This window comes from Anopheles maculipalpis, chromosome 2RL, assembly GCF_943734695.1.
Source record: "Anopheles maculipalpis chromosome 2RL, idAnoMacuDA_375_x, whole genome shotgun sequence".
Classification (NCBI taxonomy): Eukaryota; Metazoa; Arthropoda; class Insecta; order Diptera; family Culicidae; genus Anopheles; species Anopheles maculipalpis.
Genome location: NC_064871.1, coordinates 11,273,450 through 11,297,015, shown reverse-complemented (window position 1 = coordinate 11,297,015; position 23,566 = coordinate 11,273,450). Strand labels below are relative to the sequence as shown.

General features: G+C 43.2%; 4 protein-coding genes across 5 annotated transcripts in view; 2 read left to right on the top strand and 2 right to left on the bottom strand.

Annotated features, from left to right (window-relative positions):
- The window catches only part of LOC126559130 (uncharacterized), a 186,390-nt gene extending 170,115 nt beyond the window's left edge, over window positions 1-16,275 (top strand). Inside the window, exons 2-4 of the mRNA XM_050215245.1 lie at window positions 14,889-14,905; window positions 15,521-16,001; window positions 16,085-16,275. Of these exons, the coding sequence (XP_050071202.1) occupies window positions 15,577-16,001; window positions 16,085-16,250 (591 nt within the window). The 5' untranslated portion in view covers window positions 14,889-14,905; window positions 15,521-15,576 and the 3' untranslated portion in view covers window positions 16,251-16,275. The remainder of the gene's footprint in view (window positions 1-14,888; window positions 14,906-15,520; window positions 16,002-16,084) is intronic.
- LOC126558824 (pyridoxal phosphate homeostasis protein) overlaps window positions 1-23,566 on the top strand; it is a 445,790-nt gene that overhangs the window by 279,515 nt on the left and 142,709 nt on the right. The window lies entirely within an intron of this gene.
- Window positions 949-5,441, bottom strand: LOC126557455 (prion-like-(Q/N-rich) domain-bearing protein 25). Its single transcript, XM_050213236.1, has 7 exons — window positions 5,363-5,441; window positions 3,854-4,264; window positions 2,332-2,637; window positions 2,034-2,273; window positions 1,382-1,957; window positions 1,161-1,307; window positions 949-1,063 (listed from the first exon to the last, which is right to left on the bottom strand). The coding sequence occupies exons 1-7, from the start codon at window positions 5,406-5,408 to the stop codon at window positions 960-962; spliced, it is 1,830 nt and encodes a 609-aa protein (XP_050069193.1). The 5' UTR covers window positions 5,409-5,441; the 3' UTR covers window positions 949-959.
- LOC126560090 (uncharacterized) lies at window positions 19,617-23,311 on the bottom strand. Its single transcript, XM_050216251.1, has 7 exons — window positions 23,305-23,311; window positions 22,932-23,228; window positions 22,559-22,849; window positions 22,190-22,468; window positions 20,010-22,115; window positions 19,719-19,915; window positions 19,617-19,634 (listed from the first exon to the last, which is right to left on the bottom strand). The coding sequence occupies exons 1-7, from the start codon at window positions 23,309-23,311 to the stop codon at window positions 19,617-19,619; spliced, it is 3,195 nt and encodes a 1,064-aa protein (XP_050072208.1).

Sequence of the window (23,566 nt, the reverse complement as noted above, 5' to 3'; positions counted from 1 at the left end):
TGCCTTCCGGGACCGGTATTCAAATCCTATCCGGACCGTTCCCTCATTATGCGGACTGAGTATTCAACCGAGTGGTATCAACAAGTCTAGTCAGCCATTCGATGGCTGGTGTGACGTAGTAGATTGTTAAGCCAGGATGAAGAAGATACATGCAAGCATTTCACTTACTCGTCTAATGAAACACTAAGGCTCTGTGGAACGATGGAGCTGTGACCCCTTCTAACCCCTCAGCAAACATTTCAACTTACCCACACTGTCCACCTTGGCACGATCGAATCCACTAAATGCTCCCTTTCTTTCCACCATACCAAACATTACACTTACACGATCAATCAAAAAAACCAACGGCAACAGTCCGCTACAGAGGCCGCACATATTGCTTTATTATCAGTTTAATTATGTACTATCTTGCACCGCCTACATGCTTATTCATTATCTGACCCGGTTGTCGTCTGCGTGGAACGACGACGTGTTTCTTTTATTTTACTTCGTTCTATTGCAACCGAGTATAGGCGTGTGTTTGTGTTTTTGTCTGCGTATGTTTTGTCTTAACACACACACAAACGAATGAACGATTTATACTGAAGCATATATGTATAAAAACACGTGCTAGTCGATAACTAGTACCTCTCACAAATGTCGTACGCGCGCTTCCGTATTGCAGTGGGTGCAGGTTTTGGTGTATGTTGTATTGCTGTTCATTACATTTCGTATCTTCGAACGTATTAGTGATTGGAATTTTTTTTTCTTCGTCAAATGCATAGTAGCTTTTCGAGTAAAACATAAAACTTTTGTAACAAGATCAATCACCCAATCCCCCAAGCGAACAATAAACTAGACGCCGGAAAGAAATGTTTGTAAGAAATGATTCTATTAACTTTAATCGCGATTTTCTAACGTTTGCTGCAAATCTTCTGTTGCATCGTTGCCGTCAAAGCTCGTGTATTGGTCAGCCCTTTCTAGCCGTAGTATGCATCCCGTAGAGCAGAACCCGTAATCAGCACGGCAGCACTGGTAAGCATGAGTGTAATCACCTTCAGGGCACTGGGGCGATCGGAAGAATCTGTAAGAGGGGAAACATGGTTTCGTTCAGTAATTGGGTGCCGACGTTTTCGCCCAGGTCAGTATGCGAGCAAAGCAAATTTGAAAACCGATCCTACTTTTGCCACTAGGTCTAACGCACTTCTGCCGCTCCACGTCCGGGGAGTAGTCAAACTTACACTGACAAGCCGAATTGCGACATTCGACATTGTCCTGGTCATCTTCGACGAAGCATTCGCTCGTTTTGGAGCACCGTGAATCGAGGGCTGCAAGTACACAAAGTGCCGAACCCATTAGAGCGTGTGTATAAGTGCGAGACAACATCGTAAGCCACCCATACCTAACTTCACGTTGCACTTTCCATCTTTGTAGTGATGCTCGTTTTCATTGCACTGACATTTACCCTCAATACACTGGCCCAACTCGCCCAGCAACGGTTGACACTGTTCGTCCGCACTACACTCTTCACCATACTCTTCTGCCTCCTTCAGACATCGGTTGTTCGACGGCTGGTAAAAGTGTCCCTTCCGGCAGTTGCACTGCTTTGGTTCGCTTGGCTCAACACTCTCGCCCTCGGAAGCGCTTGGCGATTCGCAAACGGCTTCCTCAAAAGCACAGTCCGTTTCCGTCTCGCACTCAGCACCCTTGGACGCTTTGCAGCGCTCGTCGACGTAGAAATAGTTGGTCTTGCAGACACACGTCTTCTCGTTCGAGCAGCGCGAGTTGGCCAGCGTACAGTCTGTATCCCGCTCGCAATATCCTTCGTAACCCTCCTTTTCGACGCACAGCTCCGTTGCTTCGTCATATCGGGCGTATGGATGGCAGGCGCATCGTTTCGGTGACACGGTCGGACAGTAGGCCGCGTACGGGGAGCACTGACTCTGCTGCGTACAGGATGTATTGATGCCCAGGGCAGCTATGAGAAGATTTGAACAATCATTTGTTAAAATAAATTACACTTTCCAATCATCCAAAAGACTTCATCTACATACACTTTAGGCACATTCGCATATTGTTATCGTAGAACTGATCATTCCGGCAGGTGCAGCGATTGTTCCGGAACACCGCACTATTATCGCAGTACTGCACGTCGTGTGCGTATTCACCAAGTTCGGCCATACACCGGCCGTTCTGATTGTAGTATCCATCCTGACAGTGGCACTGCCCCATCCGGCACACCGAGTAAGGCACTTCCGGACACTCGACGCCCTCATCGACGCATGGATCGCCAACTGGAAGTGAAGATCGTTAGAAGGATAGTATAAAAAATCCACTTCACGTCATACTTACATTTACGACATTTTTCACAATCGTTCGCCGACCGTTTGGTGTTGATCTGTACCCGCTTTCCGCTGGCTGCCACTGTTTCCGTATTCGTTTCGGCATCGCGTGTCTTTGGTGTGCCCTGTTCTCCCGTTGCGGCATCTTTCGCCGGTAGCCCTTCCGCACCGTTCGATTCTTCCACAACTTCCGCCGACGTTTGTATGGCCACATCACGCAACGATCGGGTTTGTGCTGCCGCATCGGTGCAGTGCTGGTTCACGCACCGCAAGTTTTCTCCGTCACAGTCTTGATGCACCAGACATTCTTCACCATCTGTAAATATAATTGTTTCGTATGTTTGAACGCAACTTATTAGTAGTACATTAATACTGTTTGCAGGTTTGAGCATATCACCTGGAACGAGTTTTAAGGATATGTTCCTAAAAGTATGCAATGTGTTGTTTTCAATTATCGAATTCGTTGTAAAAGCGCTTTATAACTAGGAATGAAATGTTATGAACGAATAGACACCCTCCTTTACTGAATGGAATGGCTGCCGAATCAACAAAATTCGCTCTTGAATTCCGTTTCAACACCGTTTAGAATTCTATACGATCGGCACCACAAATATTATTCGAAAGTTCCTGAGAACGAGCTTCAAAAATTCCTCCGATGAAAGATGCATCAAATAACAGTGCTAAATTCCAAAGACGATTGATCTAAATATCATTTCTAAATGTGAATGGACGATCGCCTAAAACCTAACCCTATTTAAGCGATTCGAACAAAGATATACACAACGATTTTAGCAATACGGCCAGGCCATTCTAACGGAACAAACAAACAAAAACACAACGGTTTTAAGCGATATGAACAGCAAAAAGGATAAGAAGTTCCCCAAACGTAAAAGTAGCTTGTTAGCAATTCAAATCTTGAATGAATTGATAATTGATCTTTAATACTCCAACTGGTCAAGTGCTTAAGCTTTACGAATCACTATTCAGAGCATAGTAATTGCATAGTTTCAGGCGTTTAAAATCTCTTCGTCGATATATCTTTAAGTATGATCTTTATACCAATTTCAATTAGTCTTTTGTTTCAAAAACCCGACCCAGAATATTTAGCATAATATGGTGGTAAAAGAGACAAAAAAGGATAATTTTTTCTCCCTATTGCAGTGCACTTTACCACACACAAAAAAAAGCTCTACAATCGCAACCACCGCCCCGCTTGAAACCAGGCCATTTGACCGAGTTAAGGCTTTCCACGTCAATTGATTTCCAATTACACGCTAACCTACTTGTAACTATAATTTTCTCTGTAAACGGTTACACAGACCTTTCGACCCATTAGAATTCCAATAAATCGATGAGCATTTCGTATGCACACAAACTTCAACCGTGTGCTGTCTTGTCTGTTGTGTTTCGCTCGAAATTGGATTCGAGCTCTCAACGGTTTGATGGTCAGCACAGCAGCACTGTGCTGTTGTCGAGCAACAGAGCAAAGCCAATCATCTTCACCGGCGGGGAAAAAGGCAATCCAAACTTACTTGTCACACGCCGCCGGCAGACGTTGCTGCTGCGCCGATAGAACCCGTCCGCACACTCGCACGAGCCCCGGTGACACACGACCGACTCCCGGTTGTGGCTGAAGAAGCAATCGATATCGTCGCTGCACGGTTGGCCAAGATCCACCAGCTTCCGGCAGCGGCCGCGTACGTACGTGTAGTCGCTGTCACAGGTGCAAACGCCGGCCTCGCACTTGGCACCGGTGAGCATATGAGAGCACTGGACCGCCTCCTGACACGCTACGCCATACGCGGACTCGGGCAGGCAGCGCGTGACATCGGTCGAGAAGACATAACCGGCCGGGCACTGGCAGTAACCAAATATTGAGCAGTGTGCGTTCTCCGCCTTACAGTCACTGTTGTCCTCGCATGGCCATATGATGCTACGTGAGCCTGTAAAGGGATGGAAGGGAGAGAGAGAGAGAGAGAGAGAAAGAGAGAGACAGAATTGAAACAAGTTTACAAACATGGTCAATGGCAATGTTTAGCGCTACCAAAGGTGATATGAATTTGTTGAACAATGTTAATTCTAACAGTGTCGTCGAAGCAATGTTTAGATAACCCCTAGAACCTTCATCTGTGTTGTGTCATTAGATAAACTTTAGGGAGAAGTATGTGATCTTAACTTTTAAATGTTACCGGTAAATATTTTTCAAAATTTCTTAAGGAAACCTCGTTAACCTTAACTTGGTTGCGGGACCCGCAAATGTCTGCAAGAACTCTCTGTATATAAACACACACACAAACACGCACGTGGATGGATCCTTTACCCTTGGGATGGGGTGAAGACTTCAAGGCTACAACGACCGTTACTTTTTATGAGCTCTCGTCACGAAAGCATAACACCACACACCACGGCTAACCCCCGAATGTATATTTCTTACAAGCGAAAAAAAAATATCGCCTTTATGCGCCTAACCTATCACATTAGCGGGAAAGCGATGTTATGATGGCGCCCTACCTTTGGGCGCTCACCGTAATAGCTCGTTTCATTTTTATTCTCGCGCTTCCGCTTAAAAAGTTCTTCAAAACGAAAGGAGGGAACAAAAAACTGTGTAATATATTTTTTTTCGCTCTCGGCATAAGGTCACAATTGCAATTTGGCGCACACGAAAAAAAAGAAAAGAAAATTATGAAAAATGGTTTTACAAATTACTAATCCTACCAAGGGTAAGTAGCTGTGTCATTAAATCACCCATTCATACCAATCGACCCGAATGTTGCAACGGCTCATTGAACAATTCGAAACACAAGTCAATGGTTCATCGATGGTCATTTGCGCATATGGTTGCACTGATAAGATATTCCCTTCGGTAATCACTAGATAGACACTCGAGAAAGCTTATCACGACCGCCGATTCTCGTTTCCAGAGACTTCATCTTGGAGGCTTCATGATGGAGGGTTGATGAAGCTCGTTTCTACCCAGCGTCTTTAGGGTCCCTTTCATTGACCATATTTTGCGAACATTTCACTTATGATGTCACTATTACCTTGCACCGCTAGTAAAACAACTACCAACACTCCTAAGCGCGTCATTTTCTATCACAGCTCTTTGTTATTGTACGGGAACGCACTCCAAAAAGAACCATTCCCACTCAACGGCTAATCGTACACTGATCGCATCGCTGATTGTTTGCACCTATGACAACATCAAAGCTACCCCAAAATGCCACTTATCAGTCATCCGTGTCAACAGCAACTGCTTCTTCCGTCCAGTGGATAGCAGAAACACCTGCTCTGCGCCATAATCTTCGCCACAATTGTTCCCGATCACCAGCTTTATCACCCGTGTTATCGCAGCGTAAGTAGTGCCTTAATCACTATTACCGATCGCTTGTTCGCTTGTTAAAAGCACACACACACACACTTAATGAGCTGTTACATTGATCCAACTCCAAACACTTACGCACGGTAACATCTTCATAGTTTTGCTCCTGAAAGCAAATCACCAACGGATGGGCAACACATCGATGCCACCAGATCAGCAAAACTACGGACGCCACAGGCTTTGGCCACATCTCGACGATTTCTGCAAATCCCCAATTATTACTAAACACTCCGCCCAGACTACGGGACTGGACTGGTCCGTAGCGTCCGTACGCTTCGTTCGATGTGCGGTCATGCTTGTGACGCTACTGGCCGAAGAAAATGCTGGCCCCATCAATGGCAACCGAGGAAATCCAAGGTGAACCGGGATGGGTTTTTCCCACAAAACTCGTCAAACGGACCCTCTCGTTTGAAGCCATCGTTTGACAAGGTCGTGCCACCAGCAAACTTGCCCCTGGCGCGGGATACGCCTGACAGGGAAAATGGTACTGCCCCCGTATGATCGGTGGCACGTTTGATGTTGGGGTAATAATTATTCCACAACCGTACCGTACCGGCTCCTGCAGAGACGAACTGTGGACGAAAATGTGGTCGAATGCTAAAGCAATAAAATTCCAATTGACCTCAACCAGCTGCTTGCAACTGTATCGGGTGCATGGCCATTTCGCGATGCGAGTGAAGCAAAAAAAAAACACCAGAAACCGTTGCATACTTTCAGGCGTTCAAATGGTTTGTTCGAAAAAAATAAGGGCGCAAAGAAAACACATCAATTTCCGTGTACCCCCGTGTGTGTGTGTGTGTGTGTATGTGTATTGGGTCCTATTGTCGAGCATTCAGGACATGACCCGGCGCCTGTGCTGGACATGCGAACTTTGCAAACAATAATTTACCATCAAGAATCTCATAAATCTTTTGCTAAAATCGCATCCATCTAAGCGAGGGGATCCAACTGCCACGAACTGCATTCGGTTCGGTCAGTGGGTCGTTGGAACGATGGTGCCCTAAATACTGACCACAACAGACACACACACACACATGCAAGCAACACACACACATGCAAGGAAGAGGAAGCACACCTTGAGAACGAAGGTTTGAAAGATAATTTTTAACACAGTTAGGCTTATTATACGGGATGATACAACTACTTTCTTTATCTCGGTAGAAAATTATTCATTTTCCCTTAAAATGTACTTTAAATTTCCATTCTTTTTCATCGAAAATTTTCGAAAAAATTACCATAAGCGCTTTACCGCTCGTTATCGATTGATCTGCAATCTTACACTACCAGCACTATGTGGCACATACAGTACCAGCCCTTGTTCTAGTGGACCAACATTAGGTTGCAGTTATGTTACGCCATGTTATTACAATCATGGTACCTGGACCTGGAGGACACGGGTTGCCTTGCTGATAGCTGGGCAGCAGCACAGCAGGATCGATAGCGATTCGGTACCGATGGTTCTTTGCTCCCTTCACATAAACCCACACACAGACAGACAGATAATTGAAGAGTAGTGCTGATTGACGGGGCTCAATTATTCACCAGCTACCGTCTGTACAGGTACAGGGGTGACACCGTCCACCCGGTGGCAACTCGTTGATTATTGCTAAAACGCTCATTTCGCTTTCCTTTCGGGTTTACCGGTTGTGCTGGCGAGTTTGGGTTGCTTAACTCCCACCAGTGGGCGAGAGGGAGGACAATACCGCCAAACAAAACCAGACCATAATGGCGTGTATAAAGGCCAAAATACTGAGCACGCGAAGGTACACGCCGTTCGTTTCCGTCGCTTCAAGAGCCTGAACGTCCCGTTTCGTCCACTATCAATGACGTCAGCAGTGACCAGCAGTGTATCGATCGAGCGTGGTCAAAAATTTTTGCGGCCAGTGCTACAACAACGGCCAGCTTACCCCTTTCCTGGCAGTCCATCGCTTCATCGCGCTCACTAGTGGTAGCGGGTGGTGGAACAACTTTCCTTCACTCCATTATTGCTCGAGAGAGTGTACCATTTTCGTAGCTTTTATGGGTTGGTTTTGCTCTCGGGTGAGGTATTTTTTTTTTTTGCTTTCCTCTTCATATCCACTCCACTTAACAGCAATGATGGCGTCATATGCTGCATTCTTCCGTGAAATCGTGTGACGTCGATAGAGCCCATCGAATCGGCACGGTGACAGGTTGACAAGACTGTCGAAAAAATGTAATGTAATTATTCCGCACAACCAAACTCGTTATTATTCCATTTGTCGACATTGCCGTCAAGCGTGTGCCGGCTTTCTGGTACTCCTGGCTTCTTGCGATCTCCGGCACGGCGTCCTTTCTCCATCTGTCCGTATCCTTTCGAATCGATTTCCATTCCATCTGCTCCGGCAAGCAGGCAGAAACTAAGACTAAAGGCAAAAAAGAAACATTGACTTTACTTGTCCATTACCCCGATCCAATTCAAACAAAACCGCCATACCATGCTGCACTAGGTTCTAGGGTTTGCTCTCTGCCATTCCAGCCAGCCCGCCCCGGTAGCACAAATTATGCGAAGTACCATCCATTTAATCTCTAAACCCATTTGGATGAGCAAGATAACTATAAAGAACCGTAAATCGCTGCTCCATTCCCCAACCTCCACGACCATTCCATCATTAATGGTGTCCTATTGTGTGGCTAAAATAAACTTTTCGCAGTGTGGCTGGCAAGATGCTTATCATTTCTTCCCGTTCTTGCTTGAACACACTTGAAGGATCGAATTTGAATGGTACATCGACATTTTGTTCGTTCCTGCCGTGCAAGTGGATTTATATACACACGTACACCAATGTAGCAAGAAATCATAAAGTGTAGACACAAAGCGCACGCCGCGATTCGTCAGCAATTGTGTGCGTAAAGCAGGAAACAAAAAACAAATCATTCAGTATTATCAACATGATTGCGCTTGAGCTACAAAACAAACATGAGGGTTTTTTTTTATTTCTTTTACTGGCAGAAAATCGATTTAACTCTCAAACTTAAACTCAAACTTCTGATATGTCTCGTGCCTCAATTTTGTTTATTTTTATAACAACATATATGAAAGCGAACTGAATTAAGGTAACAATTCCCTTTTAAGATGCTATGTTTATGTGCACAGTGGGTGAAATAAGAATGTCAACGCTATGTTTTTTCCTCACTTTAAACTTCAAGCACAAACGATTTTAATCCTTTCCCAATTAATGCTTTGAAATTTAGGTAAATAAATATTTAAAGTAAATAAATGGATCCACCATCTACACTATGCTCCTCCTTGACCTATGTGTATAGTTAATTTTTGAGTCAGTTGCGCAGTTGGCTCCCATTTAGAATGAAGTCCCAATAAAAAAAAGTCGTGAAAGAAATGTGTTTCGTTCATTCATAGGCTGAGCTCAGTAGATTAGGTTCGGAGAACTGGTAAAAGGTCATCACGATGCAGGTTTTTCTTGGAATGAAATCGGTCAAACGATCTTTAGGTCTTCAAGCTGCACAATTACACTTGGACACTTGGACTCGGAGCTATACTACGGTGCCGCATAGGCAAATTGTTTGAAGAAAATCAGTGTGCCGAATACCAAACTCCGATGACCACAAGACTTGCGCAAGAAAAAAAAGAAAGCGGTACAAAAAGATTGGCAAGTCGAACTTGACAAAGCATCACATCTGAATTAGTTCGATATTAACGAAAAATCTGCTTCCGGATGGCAATGGTTCTAAAAATGTGGTCTTTTCGGTTGAAATGATGTTTGACTTTTGAGAATTTAGATGATGATTGGCAATACTTTTTGGTACGATTATTGTGAAAAACTCGATTGTAATATGAGCTTTTTTATCTCATCTCAACGCGACTGAAATCCACGAGTATCTAAAGCCTAAAAATGAGATCTTCACGAGTATGGCGAGTGACTGTGAAGGTCCAGTAATTGCAAATCAAGAAGATAATGCCACTATAATAAGTCTAAACCCACCCAAATCATAACTCGTACACTCACTTCTACTACATTGAAAATGAATTTTAATTGTTGATCAAAACACAAAGTGGTGCTGTTTTTATTTCGCATCCTTTTTAGTAGGTTTCTAGGTTGTGTTAACATTCCCGATACCGAAAAACCAAGAATTGGCATTTCATTTGCCCAAAACATTGTTAAAACACATAGTGATGTTATTTTTGTTTCGCTCAGTATGTACGCACAATCCAGTGTGACATTGAAATGGGAATATGACTAAAAATGGAATATCACTCATCGGTATCATTACATTCGTTCTAATTATAAACCACTTCCATAAATACACTTCCCAGCGTGCGTCTTTTCATTGTTCGTCTACGGCGTGTGCTTTGTGATGCGTATCGGTTTTGTTTGGATGATTGCCTTTCGATCGGACAGTATGCAAAGCAAACGATAATGAATACCACAATTTACAAACCACAATTTGCTGCTTTTTTTAACTTAAAGCATCTACTAAAAGCTTGTGAGTGTTTACTTTTTTGCTACAGAAAAAGGAGTGCAACAGTCTGGTAACACTGCTTACCAGCATAAGCAGGTCCTAGTACCATCTAAGCAGTTGCGCCGTGTCTGTTCAGCTTCATCACAAAGCTGACGAGCTGATCGTTCGTACAGTTTTGCACGCTGCAAAACTGTTTGCAGCAATTTGGGCGCTTTCACAAATCACTTCACGCAGCACAACTTCAACACCTTTCGCCTTCTTTTATCCTTGCTATCACTTCACTTGCCGTGCCGTGTTTAATTAGTTAATTAATATCCGCAACCGTACGTCACTGTGTTGGTTATGCTAAATGTTTTTTTTTCTTTTTCCACAGAAACGCAAACCCACACAGACACCTGTAACGACACTTTTCTTTTCAACACTACGATCGATAAATTTGTTTTCTGTTGCCTTTCGTTTTCAAACACGGCACCTTTCACGTTGACTGTTAATTAGTTGTGCAGCGTAAGGATTGCGCCAAAACCAAGCATTTTTTCCCCTTGAGGACACAGAGCGACACGAACGCGTTTCCGTATCGCGCGTATAGCAGCACGACCGCGAGTGAGGGGGTGCTGTTTCATTCATTCGTAAACTGGTAACGGTGTGGCACTAATATATTCCTGCATAATCAGAATGATAACTTCGTCCGCGTTCACGTTAAATTATGCTGCAGAAAACTGTTTACTACACGGCGCTAATCTGCACAAAAACTCCTGGACTGGACTGGAAATGGATTATCTTTGCAAGAACGTTCCTACAGTACCGGAGGAAACAGTTAAACTGTTCCGTATCCTTGTCCACGGTCAACTACGCGGGTTGCCACCCATTACCCTTCCACGGCACAGGCACAGGCGCGCCGAAAACGCTGTTGCTGTTGTTAACCTTTTCCAAAGCGATCGATTATGATTACAAATGCGTCGATGCCCGAAACTGACCAAATCGTACGAAACTAACCTAAACCATCCACAAATGACCGTACCGCACCGTTCGAAGGCCAAACAAGGCCGGACCAAATTACAGAGCGGACACGGGATACCGAGAAAAAAACCCGGTCACAGGGCAAGAGAAACAAAAACAACCCCGGTGACAAAGCGCAGACCGAACGATCGGTGAACAGCGGCACACGGAGACACGCAGACACTCGACACAAATCGGGGCAACTGCTCACCTTTCCGCCTGCCACCTGGACGACACGCAGGACTACCCCGATAGCCCGATAGCTAGCCGTACACGTGCTAGCTGTTCGGTAGGGTTCGGTTTCATTTGTTTCCTACTTCGCTACTCGCTTTCCCACTCTCCCACAACCCCCGCTCCCCTCAACCAGTTCGCTTGTTTAGCCTATTATTGTTTTAATTTCCATTTCAACCATATAGCTTGGGGCCCGCTAGCCTGGGTGGGCAGCCAGGGGTTGCTTCACCATGGTATTCCACTGTAGTAATAAAAGCTGCTGCCCTTGGTGGTGCTCAGTTTGTTCAGCATAGGAGCGGGGACAGAAACAGTACCTTACCTTTACGGTTAGGTCGCTATTCATTTGGCGACATAAACGAGAGTGGTCAAGCTTGTGGAATGGTAGTTTTGTTGTAGCCTTTTGCTCTCTCCACTCTTCGCAATTAATACCCATAATGAACGGTGTACTATTGTGTTTTTCCTTTCTTCAGCTGACCTGTCTGTGGATGTGAAGGAGCCGTATGTGTGCAATGGCATTCGTTAACCGAGCACTGTTGGCCAAACAACTGAAAGATTAATTTGTTTCTCTTTTGTCGTCAGGACATGTTTGATTTGCTACGTGTAAGAACGTGTGCTTTTTTTCTATTCATTTAAAAGTGTTTTCTAACTCATGTGTGCAATTTGCTGTATTAAAAATTAGCTTAAACTAAATTTGATTGATGGCTCGTTAAAAATCACCAGGCGCCTCCATCCGTTAGGAAGCTTTCACATACATCCTCCCAGTGTTATAAATAAACTATCTTATTGGATTACTTCTAGCAACAGAAATTTTCATAAAATTTAACACTTTTTTTTGCTTGTTGTTCACAAAACATACCGCTCACTTATCCGCATACTACAAGGGTCACCTTTTGTAATTTTAGATAAACCTTCGCTATTGCACCGTATCAAAAATGAAGCCGCCGAACGCACGTAGCCCAATTGTGAAATAATATCTAAACTATGTCCTTTCGATGACACCACCAACTAGAGACGTAATTTAAATCAAACCGTTACTGTAACGTCGGGTGCGGGTCCCTACAGTATCGCCAACCGTATCGAACAGCGCTGTTTGGTTTATTGCATCGCGCGTTGTTGAACTGCGTGAACGCTGCCCCGTTACTGACGAGTGCCACCGGACGGTGGTAATATATTTTCCCTTTAGTAAAACCTCACAGATCATCGCTTTTCGAGTGGCTACGACTTTCGTTTTCCTTTTGCTTGGCTCTCGCACCAGTTCTCTCTTTTGCTCATGCTGTCCACTGTTCCAAACCTGAGAAATGCTTTATGGAGCGAACGATCTTTCTCTCTCTCTCTCTCTCTCTCTCTCTCTCTCTCTCTCTTTCTCTCTCTGCTTTGCCTTTCTCTCACACAAACACATGCTTTACTTTCTATCTCTTTTGAACTTTTAGTGGAAAATGTTTTCTCCATGTGATTTATATCCTTTTCTCTGTTGTTTTTTTTTAATTTTTATGTTCTTTGTTTTATTTTGTTTTACTTTTTGTGATAGTTACTGCTTACTAAAAAAAGTATTATTGTCATGTATACGAGCACCTTCAAATATTATTTTACAATACGAGATTCTACCCAACTGTACAACTAAAAGCAATATTAATTATTTAGCCGTTTTCTATTGTTGACCTGTTGATTGTCACAGTACTTGTATTTACGCACTAATAAACCAATTCATCTTCATCATTTCTGTAGGGGTAAGGCAAAATAATCTTGTATCCATTATCCGTGACATTCTCGGGTGGCCTCTAGAAAAGGGGAAGTGATTCAATGAAATGATGATGATATTCGTCAATTATGTACAGTGACCAGGTAAAAGTATGATGTTGTTCACTGATACATGCTTATTAAGCACACGACTGTTTACATAGACCTGGTAACAATCTGAAGGACTTTATCTGATTGAACATACAACGCGCCCGTAAAGCGACACCGGCACGAAACGCACCCCTAGCGCCAGCCTGGCCGCCTGGGTGGAAACGAGCAGGATTGAGTATTAGCCGCAATGGACAAAACAAAACTTTATTAATCATTGAATTTCCAATTTAGATATTGCGTTAACATTTCATTCGTAATCTAATTTTGCCTGATCGATAGTGGCTATAAATAGGAGGCACAGTTTTGTTGGGACCGTCGCATGGCACACTATCCCGCTGGATGTGTAGGGGATGCATTTTAAATTAAACGAGCATGCTAAGCCCGTTACGCGAAAGTTTTCTTCCGCTACACCTTGAATAATGCACCTAACCCTTCAAACAAAAAGTTTTCCTGTTTTTTTTTTTGTTTGCCTTTCTATCCGATCGGGTAGAAACAGGAATAGCAAATCAATTGTTTAACTTCCATCAGCCGGATGCTCCATTCCTTTCTACCATTGCTTATTCGTTTGCTGCAACTGGGGTGGAATAGATGAGCTGTCGTTACAGCACAGAAACTGTTTGTTTTAATTGAAAACTATGCTTAAAATACTTATACTTTATTTTATACTATCATTTAGACTCATACTATACTATATTATACTAACGCACTTATAGCAGATCTAAAAAAAAATCGAGTATTATTGCAATTCATTTCTCTCTCGTTGGTGCTTTTATGTTCACAACAGTTGAAACTATTCCATCCAAATTAGTGGCACTTATTACAATTTAATCGAGAGTCTAATCTTCTGAACCTGTGACTTCAATCAACCCTAGCTGATAAGTATGTCCACTGAAAGGCGGCTTTTTTTAATCCATACTAGACGTATTATTAATCGATTATTAATTTAAAGCCAGTGAGCCAGCTTGATGGTGTGATATAGTTTTTTTTAAATAACTACGGTAAATATACTCGTTTCTTCATAATGCTAAAACAGAACCACGCGATAACTTCACCTACAGCATAAACTCCAAACGGTCACATTTTAAACTTCCGACAAAAACGTTCCATTCGGGCACCGACCGAAATGTTTACGTTTTCTCACTGCTCGAAAAGCTACTCGAATGACCAATGTCAGTCCCATTTGTTTGCGGGGGCTACCCGATTCGCTGGTCATTGTAGAGTTAATTTATTGAATTAAAACGATTTTTTGCCCTTTCTTCGATTGAAATTTCATGTAAGAACTTTAATTTGCTATTTTATCAACAAAATTTAACCAAACAACTACATTTGCCGTCTGCTTTTGGCTCTGCAACTCAAAATCTGGTCACCCTAAACAACACCTTCGCCCATTCGTGTACGTTCGCCATTGTACGAGGGGGAAAAAAATAACAAAGCAATCCAGCAAACGAGCTCACAGAAAGAACCATCTACCACACAAACGCTCTCGGCTAAGGAGGTGTTCCAAATTTTCTCAAGTGAACTCTGTTTTTCCTGGTGGTTTTTGAAATTTTAAGTACAAAATTATTGCTGCTGTACAAATTAGTGTCACGCTTATTATTTTGGTTCGTACAAAACCCCCGTCTGGCTGGCTGAAATTCGTAGTGAAACAAAATTGCGACGTTGTGTGAGCATATAGCGTTTTCTCCTTGAGGTAATGAACTGGCAAAAAGATGGTGGTGCTACCGGGTTGTGGTTTGGTACTTCGAAGGGCCCCCTTTTCAAGCAGTAGTATCGCAATATAAGTTAACACAAACTTTGTTGTGATTGAAAAGTATTTAAACGTCGTATTGGAATTGTTTTTGTTAGTATGAAGGTTAAGTAGTGGGATGAGCGAGAAGAAGACCAGATTTTTTCCACGAAGAGCATCGTCGTTCTTCAGCGATGTGTAGTTACGGCTACTACAATTCACCTTGAGGCAGTGTAACAGCAGTAAAGTAACGCCCGATGCAGGCATACCGTGGACACGCATACGAGAGTGGCATACAAAATAGCAAGTACATCTAGTTCCACCTTGCCAAAGGGGAATTATGATTGTTGTTATTTTGTTCCCAACACCAAGCCCATTCCACACCAGCGCAGGATTAGGCAATTGTTTATAATTAGCTCAAAGCAAACAAACAACAGATAAATAACCTAGCGAGTTTACAAACAACGCATCTGGTAGATTACGCGAATGTTTTCTCTTGACTTTTCTCTCTCTCTCCCAAGAATGTAACTGCTACACATATAGTTACATAAAATTTCCTATTGCTTTCTTTTTTTGTAGTGACCACAAACACACGCTCCATTCATTGCCTATCGATTCCGCAAGCGACGGAGCAAATGAAAATGAAGATGCCCGATAACAACATCGGAGGAAGTAGCTCGAACACCTATACCCACATCACGATAAACGCCGGAATGCTGAATCGGGCCGGAGTAGGAGCCGGAGGGGGAGGTGGTGGAGATGCCGATACGACGGCGGTCCGTAACACGACGGCCGGGATCCACTACCCGCACGATCCTTACGACTCGGACGCGGAAAGTTTGAGCACACCACCGAACGAAGGAACCACCACTGGCGCGGCGGACGATTTCGCCGAGTACATGTGGATGGAAAATGAGGACGAATTTGATATGCAGGAGCTGCAGCGGCTAGAGGAGGAAGAGCTGATGGACCAATGCATCGAGGCGATGATGATGGATGAGATGGCATCGGCCGAACTGATGGCCTCGGCGGCGCTAGTTGGCAATGTACCGAGGGAAAGGTAAGAAGAAGCAATATTCGGCTATTCGAAAACTATTCCGTACTGTTTAAAAACTCTTTATTTCTTTTGTTTGCCCACCTTAGTGGGCTGGTAAACATACTGTCCAGCTTACAACTCGACAAAGACCAGCAGCAGCTGATCCGCCAGCCGAAGGATGTGAACGTTGAGAAATCGACGCTAAATCCGCTGGCCGCCGAATTTGTGCCATCGTTCGGGCAGCGAGCGCTCGTCGCACCGACGTCTTACTGAATTACACACTTCGGATGTAAAACATCCCAAAAAGGTAATGAATGCAAATACTCTAAAAGCGAGCAGGAAAAAGAAGTGCAAACTGGGCGGATTAACACTACTTTCTCATTATGATTGCCTTATTCTTTTTTTTTCGTACGGCGTATCGTGTGTATGTATATCTGGGTGCGTGTGCGTGTAAAGCATAAACATATAAGACCTAATAGCGTTTAAACTGTCCTTCCTTGCTGTAGTGCACAGCATATGGGGGAAAAATAAAACGGGGCGATATAACTTTCGTACTTTTCAATGAAAAGTAACGATTCACTGGCAGGCAGGCTAAATAATGTTCGCCATTACCTCTACATCGTCCAGTGTCTTGCTCTGGCGCCTTTGTACTTACGAAGGACGATCTCTAATTTTTGTGTTGAGTGCAGATAGTACGAAGCATGTGTACTAGTTTTGGTAGTACACAACATAGACACACACGCGCGCGCACACACTTTTACAGCATACAGAACGATTTTTAAAATACACTCTCCCTAGCATCAAAAAACGCGCGAGATTATGGGAGCATGGTGGCAAACAAAGCGCTCTTCCATTTTGTGGCAACGAATTTCAATGACTTATTATTTACGTAGCTATACTTTTAGCCCGCTCTCCAAAAAAACACGGGTGTACCAAGTTTGTATTTCGGGTAGCGTACAGCACGTATATGATGACCGCTATTAATATAAGACCATTTTTTATGTCCGCTTTACTAAAAGCTGGTTTTGATATTTCCACCAGGTATAACTTTAACAAATTTTGCTCCATAGCATCTTTGTTTGAACATTTTTTGACCCAACAAAAACTAACTATTCGCTTATGTATTCTAGCTATTTTTTCATCTGAATAAAAAAAAGGGACTAATAATCGATTCCGTAATTCATCCAAATGATAGGAACATATTCATAAAATGTTCAACTAACTTTTACAAAAGGAAAACTAGGTCGATTCGTTGCAAATTGGATTCACGATCGCATTCTTACCTTCTGTGCATTAGCAGGTTGACGGACGGTTTATTGACGGTCACTGTAAATGCTGCATTTCTTTCCGAGATTTTTTTTTAACACGTTGCAATGCAAAACAAATATGCACACAAACACCCCACGCATATGATAGTTCACGTTCACACAAGTAAAGAAGGAGTGTCCTCCCTGCAGTTTATCTATTTCGCCGTGAGATACGGGGTAGTGCAAGTTTCTTTTTGTATGTTTCTTTTAAGCCATTTTAATACTTCCTTCTGCAAACTGAGCAACTAATATATTCTCCAAACCTTATTTACATTTGCGCTCATGTACACTAAAAACAGAACAAATAAAAAAAAAAGTCGAAAAGCAAAATTTCTCGGTTCCGCCGTGGTTCCGTGTTTCATCCATTATCTTAGAATCGTTGTTAGTGATTAGCCCGTAAGGCAAGCGAGGCAACGGTTTCAGTTTCGCAGCTGAAAACCTCCTAAAACCTCACACGCAAAAAAAAGTATAAAAAAGTCAACAAGAAAAGTCTGCTGTATGTGTTGTATTAGTATTATGATTGTTCGTGGCAAAAACAAGAAAAAACGCAAGGCAAAAAAAGCAGCGCACGAATTTGCCACACAAATAATAGAAACTTTCGTTCCTTACATCAAAGGATAATGTTTCAACTGTGATACGATTGATCGTTGATTCATTAAGTCAAAGCATTAGTTGTGTAATTTTTCTTGCCTGTCGGGTAAACGTCTCTTTTACTTCGCGCCGTTGCCAATCATCATGTTGATATATGTTAGGTTTTCCCGTGTGATTTTTTTTAAATTATCCTTATTTAACCAAAACTACAAAGTTCATCCACTGCGCACCTGCGCAACAATTGGCCGTTGAAGTGAATGAGTTTCCCGCTTGCATTTACCAATCGCGCGGGTCACCTGGAATGGAATCCGTTCGTTGTGTAGATTCTCTTTCTCTCGTTCTCTTTGATGGACAGAGAGAAGACTGGTACAAAAACAAAACTCCAATATTTCGTTGTTTTAATGATCCGTGAGGAACAATTTTAAGTTTGCTAGCGTGGTATAATTTTAGCCTACATATACGCAACAATAAGAAAGCAACATGACAAAACATAAAAACACGCGAAACAATTAGATTCTAGTGCTGCAACAGCAAAACGAACAAAAAAAAAATAATATAAAACTTAAACGCGCAAACAATTTATTTAGGAGCGGAATAGAGGCGAGTTTTAAGTGTAACGAAATCATCCCCCTAATTGTGTGATAGTTTAGAAAATAAACGGTCAAAACCGTTCAGGACAACAAAAAAAAAAAAAGCGAAATAAAATAGAGACTGCATTAGTAGAGGTCGTCTAAAATGAACGTAACGCTCGATTACTTTATTTCTGCAGTTTAATATTCGCTTCACCTTGTACTGTATACCACAAAAAGAAAAAAAACAAATCATTACTTCACTTTATTGGTTTACCGATGTATTACTTATATGGTGATATAAATAATCCTTTTTTTTCTAGTTGCACGTATGCTGTTCTTAGCTAGCTAGCAAATCCTTCCGTCTACGCTTCCATACAGATGGCCGCAGCACGATGAGTTGATTGGGTTTCCCTCCGGGGCGTGATCTGTACTTTTCGAGCCGTCTTCTTCCGTCTTGTTGAATCCAGCATCAAGTCCAGTGTTGATTGTTTCTCACGTCTTATCTCTTAAACATTTACACTTATTAATTTTCACTCTCATCTTTTCATACACTTACCAAACGATCGCACGTCAGAGTTTTTGAAGGTTTGGGGGTGGATCATGGCTTGGTTTGCCCTGATTGACTAAGTTGTTAGTAATTCATTTCAATCAGAGCGCGCAACCCATCGATTAATTATTTTTAATTCCATCATGTGGATGTTTCCTACAACATCCACGTGATGTTGTACATTTCTCCTACGGTTTTGCCGGAACTTACTTAACTATATACAATTACTCGTTCTTAAATTAAGTTCTTAAGTAACTAACGTGAACTTTGATTAATTGAGCCTATAGGTTCATGCTCAACTTATCGAATGTCATCTGACTTGTGCGTGTGTGCTATGGATCCAGCACTTACACCTCACAAGCACCCCTTTCGTAATGAAGGCAGTTATTTAAAAAATTCTGATGTTTTCGATCATCAGCATCGCCTCTTCTCGGTATGTTCGCTTCATACCGTTCAGAGTAATTTTTTTTTTTTCAATTTACATTAAATCTCAACAAAATTTGATTCATAGTGCGTATCTCTTAAGCATAACTATTCCTATGGTCTAACTCCTCAAGTTGGAACACTTGTGAAATGTTTGCCCCTACTTTCGATTCTTTTGCTTAAATTCTAAACCTTAAATTTAATCCTTCGTTGGCGGCTGTCGGCAAACAGGAGAGTGAGTTTTAAATGCTATTCTGCCAACTTTGCTACAACGTTGATACATCGGGTGTTCCACACTTACCTCCGTTGCAAATGAATGATGCTGCGCTTTGCAACGATTCCCATTGTGCAGGTAGGTTATCTTGAGTGCGGCCTGTGCGGACTGTTTATCTTCAAACTCGATCAGGCACAGCTCATTGCCGGACTTGCCCTCGGTGTGCACATGTAGTATCTTTCCACAAGACTTGAACGTCTCGTAGATCGCCAGCTCCGAGTACGCTGTGACACACAAAGATAAGGTTTGAAAGTAGGGTAATATATGGATACATATTAATTTAGTTCCTAGCAGGTTGACTACGTCGGATTAACTTACGGCCATTGCTAACTACGCTTATGCCACATTGTGATGTGGGTTTATAGCACGATCCGATCATATTAACACGTATCAGCCGTCCCTGAAATTTGGTTAAATTATGTTCCAATGCCATATACGCTTGATAGATCGTGTCGAACATAACGATCATCGAGTTTGAGTTTGGATAATGGGACCTTGCGTTTGATACTAGTTTTACCTTGCCATGCTTACTAAACAGTTGCTCAATGTCTGCCTTGCTAACTTCCCTTGGCAGGTTCGCTATTTGTATCAAAGGTTTTTCTAACTGTTTAGCTTTCTTTTTAGTACGTCGCTTTTTCGCCGCCGCTGATGAGGCGCCTTCGATCATTTGCTGCTGGATGGAGCCGTTAATCGATCCGCTAGAGGGAAGCCACATTCCATCCTCATTGTCCACTGGAGAAGGAGATCGGGAACGATATGATAATGGTGGCGGTGATGGTGCCGGTGGAATGGAATCATCGTCATCCATAGCGTCGTTGTTATCGCTGGATGTTGCATCGGGTTGCTCGTTCGCCATTGGTTCATCCATTTTCTCCTTGGCATCACGTGGCAACATTTTGAGTGTTGTTAGTGGTTGTTTCCCATCGGATTCCTTTGCTCCCGAACTGCTGCCGGTGCTACTGGCGGGTGGTGGAAGCGATCCAGGTTCGCTTGTACTACGATAATAATCCTCAATGATGGCTAGCATCTGCAGTTGCTCCGGATACGTGAAGAGCGTAAACGTGTTCAACTGCTGAAAAATCTTCGACTCGTTTATGAGGTGTCGGATTTTCTCCTCACCGGTCATGGACAAAAACCGTGTATAACTCATACACTGATTTACGATGTCACGGACCAAATTAAACTGATCCGTCATTGGCAGGGTGGTGAAATTTTTGCACTTTATCATTTGCGCTTCTACGGTTTGCATCAGGCCTCGCATACGCGGGCTTACCTCTTGACCGCCCACAGTAATTGATCCCACGGGTGTTGCTGCCGGTCCGACCATTCTGACCGATCCAACTGCCATGCCGGTGGTCGGCGATACTGGTGCCACCGGCATCCAACTACCCGTACTGGTAGGACCGACCAATCCTATCATCATTGGCCCTGGTGGAAAATTTTGACCTGTCGCACCGTACCATTGATTATTGTTCGCTGCTGTTAGTGGTACTGGTGGGGGCACTGGTGGTGGTACTGGTGCCGGTACCATACTAGGGCTAGCGATCGGGTACTTTGCCATCCCCGAGCTAACAGCTGGGAGTCCACCCTGAACATTAGTCGGACCGAGCAGTGAGCACACCTCAACGGGGAACCGACCAACGCACATCACCTTCATCGCTTTTGCTTGCCATTTTTCTTTGCCCATGCAAACGATTGCTTCCACTAGCTTGGGACGAAAAACATACTTTACATCGCCGATCATGCCGAACCTATCGTACACATCTTCGTCCGCTATTTCTTCCGTCAGATTGCTAACTCTAACGCAAAGACCTGAATCGTGTGTAATACACTGATCGGCCATTAAAATCAGCAGCCGTCTAGAGCACATGAATGAATGATTTAACTTACACACGCGTTTCGCTTCCAGTTTCGTATCGAAGCTCAGATAAGCGACACCGATCGGAGACAGGCTGTGCTCCTTATGTTCACGCAAATTGATCACGGTTCCATATTTTTTAAAATACTCTCTAAACTCTACCAATCCTTGCTTCGGCCCATAGTTCCACACCTGCACCTCGTTCCGGTAGTACAGTGGATTTGGATTAAAGTACTGTGGATTGAAGGCGGTGGGCAGTACGGATATGCTCTTACGGTCCTCTATGGCGGTAATATGCTGCAGCATAGATTCTTTGCGGGATCGTTTCGGAGGCACCCGTGCTTCCAGATAACGGGGAGCACACGTAGGTGTAATGTACTGTTTGGCGGTGTACTTTCGTATCACCACTTCCTCGCCGGCAATATGGCGCAATTCCAAAACACGCTTGGCCGCCCATTCTGTATCCATACGGACGATTGTATTGTAGTTCAAAGAATCTATGCGCTGGATATACTCAACCTTTCCATACTCGGAGCATGATTCAAAAATCTCGTCGTTGGTTAAATCTAAAAACAAAATCGAGAAAGTATCTTTCAGTATTCAGGGAAAACATGTGTGCCCTGCCTTGCCATCTACTCACACACACTCGTACGCCTAATGATAATGGTTTTATCCGAATCGTTCGCGGTGTATCCCAACATACGGTTGTAAACCTCCATCCCGAAGCCCTGAAAATTGAGTGGCCCGTGCAGGAATGCTGTACGGGCCATCTTCGGCGTCTGATAGGTTACGTAGGCAATGTTCGACATTACACAGGTGGCCGATTTTTGCATTATCCAGTCCTCTATCTTGCCGAACCGGCCCAAAAACTCGATAACATCGTCCTCTTCGGTGTCACGCGGGATGTTGGTAACAAGCACTGGAGGTAGACACAATTCAAATGTATGCAAAATACCATGTGAATTGATAATGATTATGAAATTCGCGCTTGTCGCGGACTCCTACATACAAGTAGTTTCATTTTCCGCTGCAGGATCATACACCAGATTTAACTTTTCACACTTTTCCTTGATATGTGTGTAAGCTACGGGCTTTTTTGCCTCCAGAAACATGCTGATCCTACGCTTCACCTCAACGATGTACGGTTCGATGCCTTTGAGCGACTTCTTCAACTCCAGTGCGCGTCTGATAGAGGCATTATCCGCAAAGGATATGTACGCATAGTTGTGCGAAGGTTTCTGGACGCATTCAATCGTACCGACACTGGAAAAGTGGTTGTACAAATCTTCCTCGGTGATTTCTGCCGGGCAAATAGGGTGTTGTAAATAAAGCTGACGGTTCGTCCCGGTAGAGTGACTGAGTGTGGGGAAAAAATAACTTACGCTCATTAAGATATCGAACCACAACCGATAGCAGTGGTGTGAAGAACTTTTCCGCCATCGTACGAACGACAAATAGCCGCTTTTGCTGAAAGGTTGATTTGTTTAATTCTTCCAGTTTCTTATCGTCCAGCGGTTGAGCGAACTTGATGTATGCAATCTTCGTGGGGCAGTAGGTGCATTTGTGCAGTCGATACTCGAAATTGGTTATCTTACCACAATCACTTAGAAACGATCGGAGATCTTCTACGGCAGCATTTTTCGGCACATTACCGAAATAGTATTCGTATTGTTTATGGTCTGCAAAGATGGGTAAGCAGCACATAACATGTTTTAGATTACTATTCCTGGGGCGTAGTATAAAACCCATATTTACCACCCATGGTTTATGGCAACAAGCAAACTAAAAGGACATGAAATTAAGCCGCAATATCACAAATGTTCACGATCCGATTGTTACAGTAAACATAAACCGAGTGCCGCTTTTGCCTTTTATTTGACAGCTAGCCCAAACGACAAAAAACGCATCGGAAACCCAAACAACAAAAAACGCTTGAAACGCCTCACAACCGACTTTTTATAAAGGAGTGAAAATACGTCGATTGGAAGTGCTGTTACGATGAGCTTTCCAATTTATA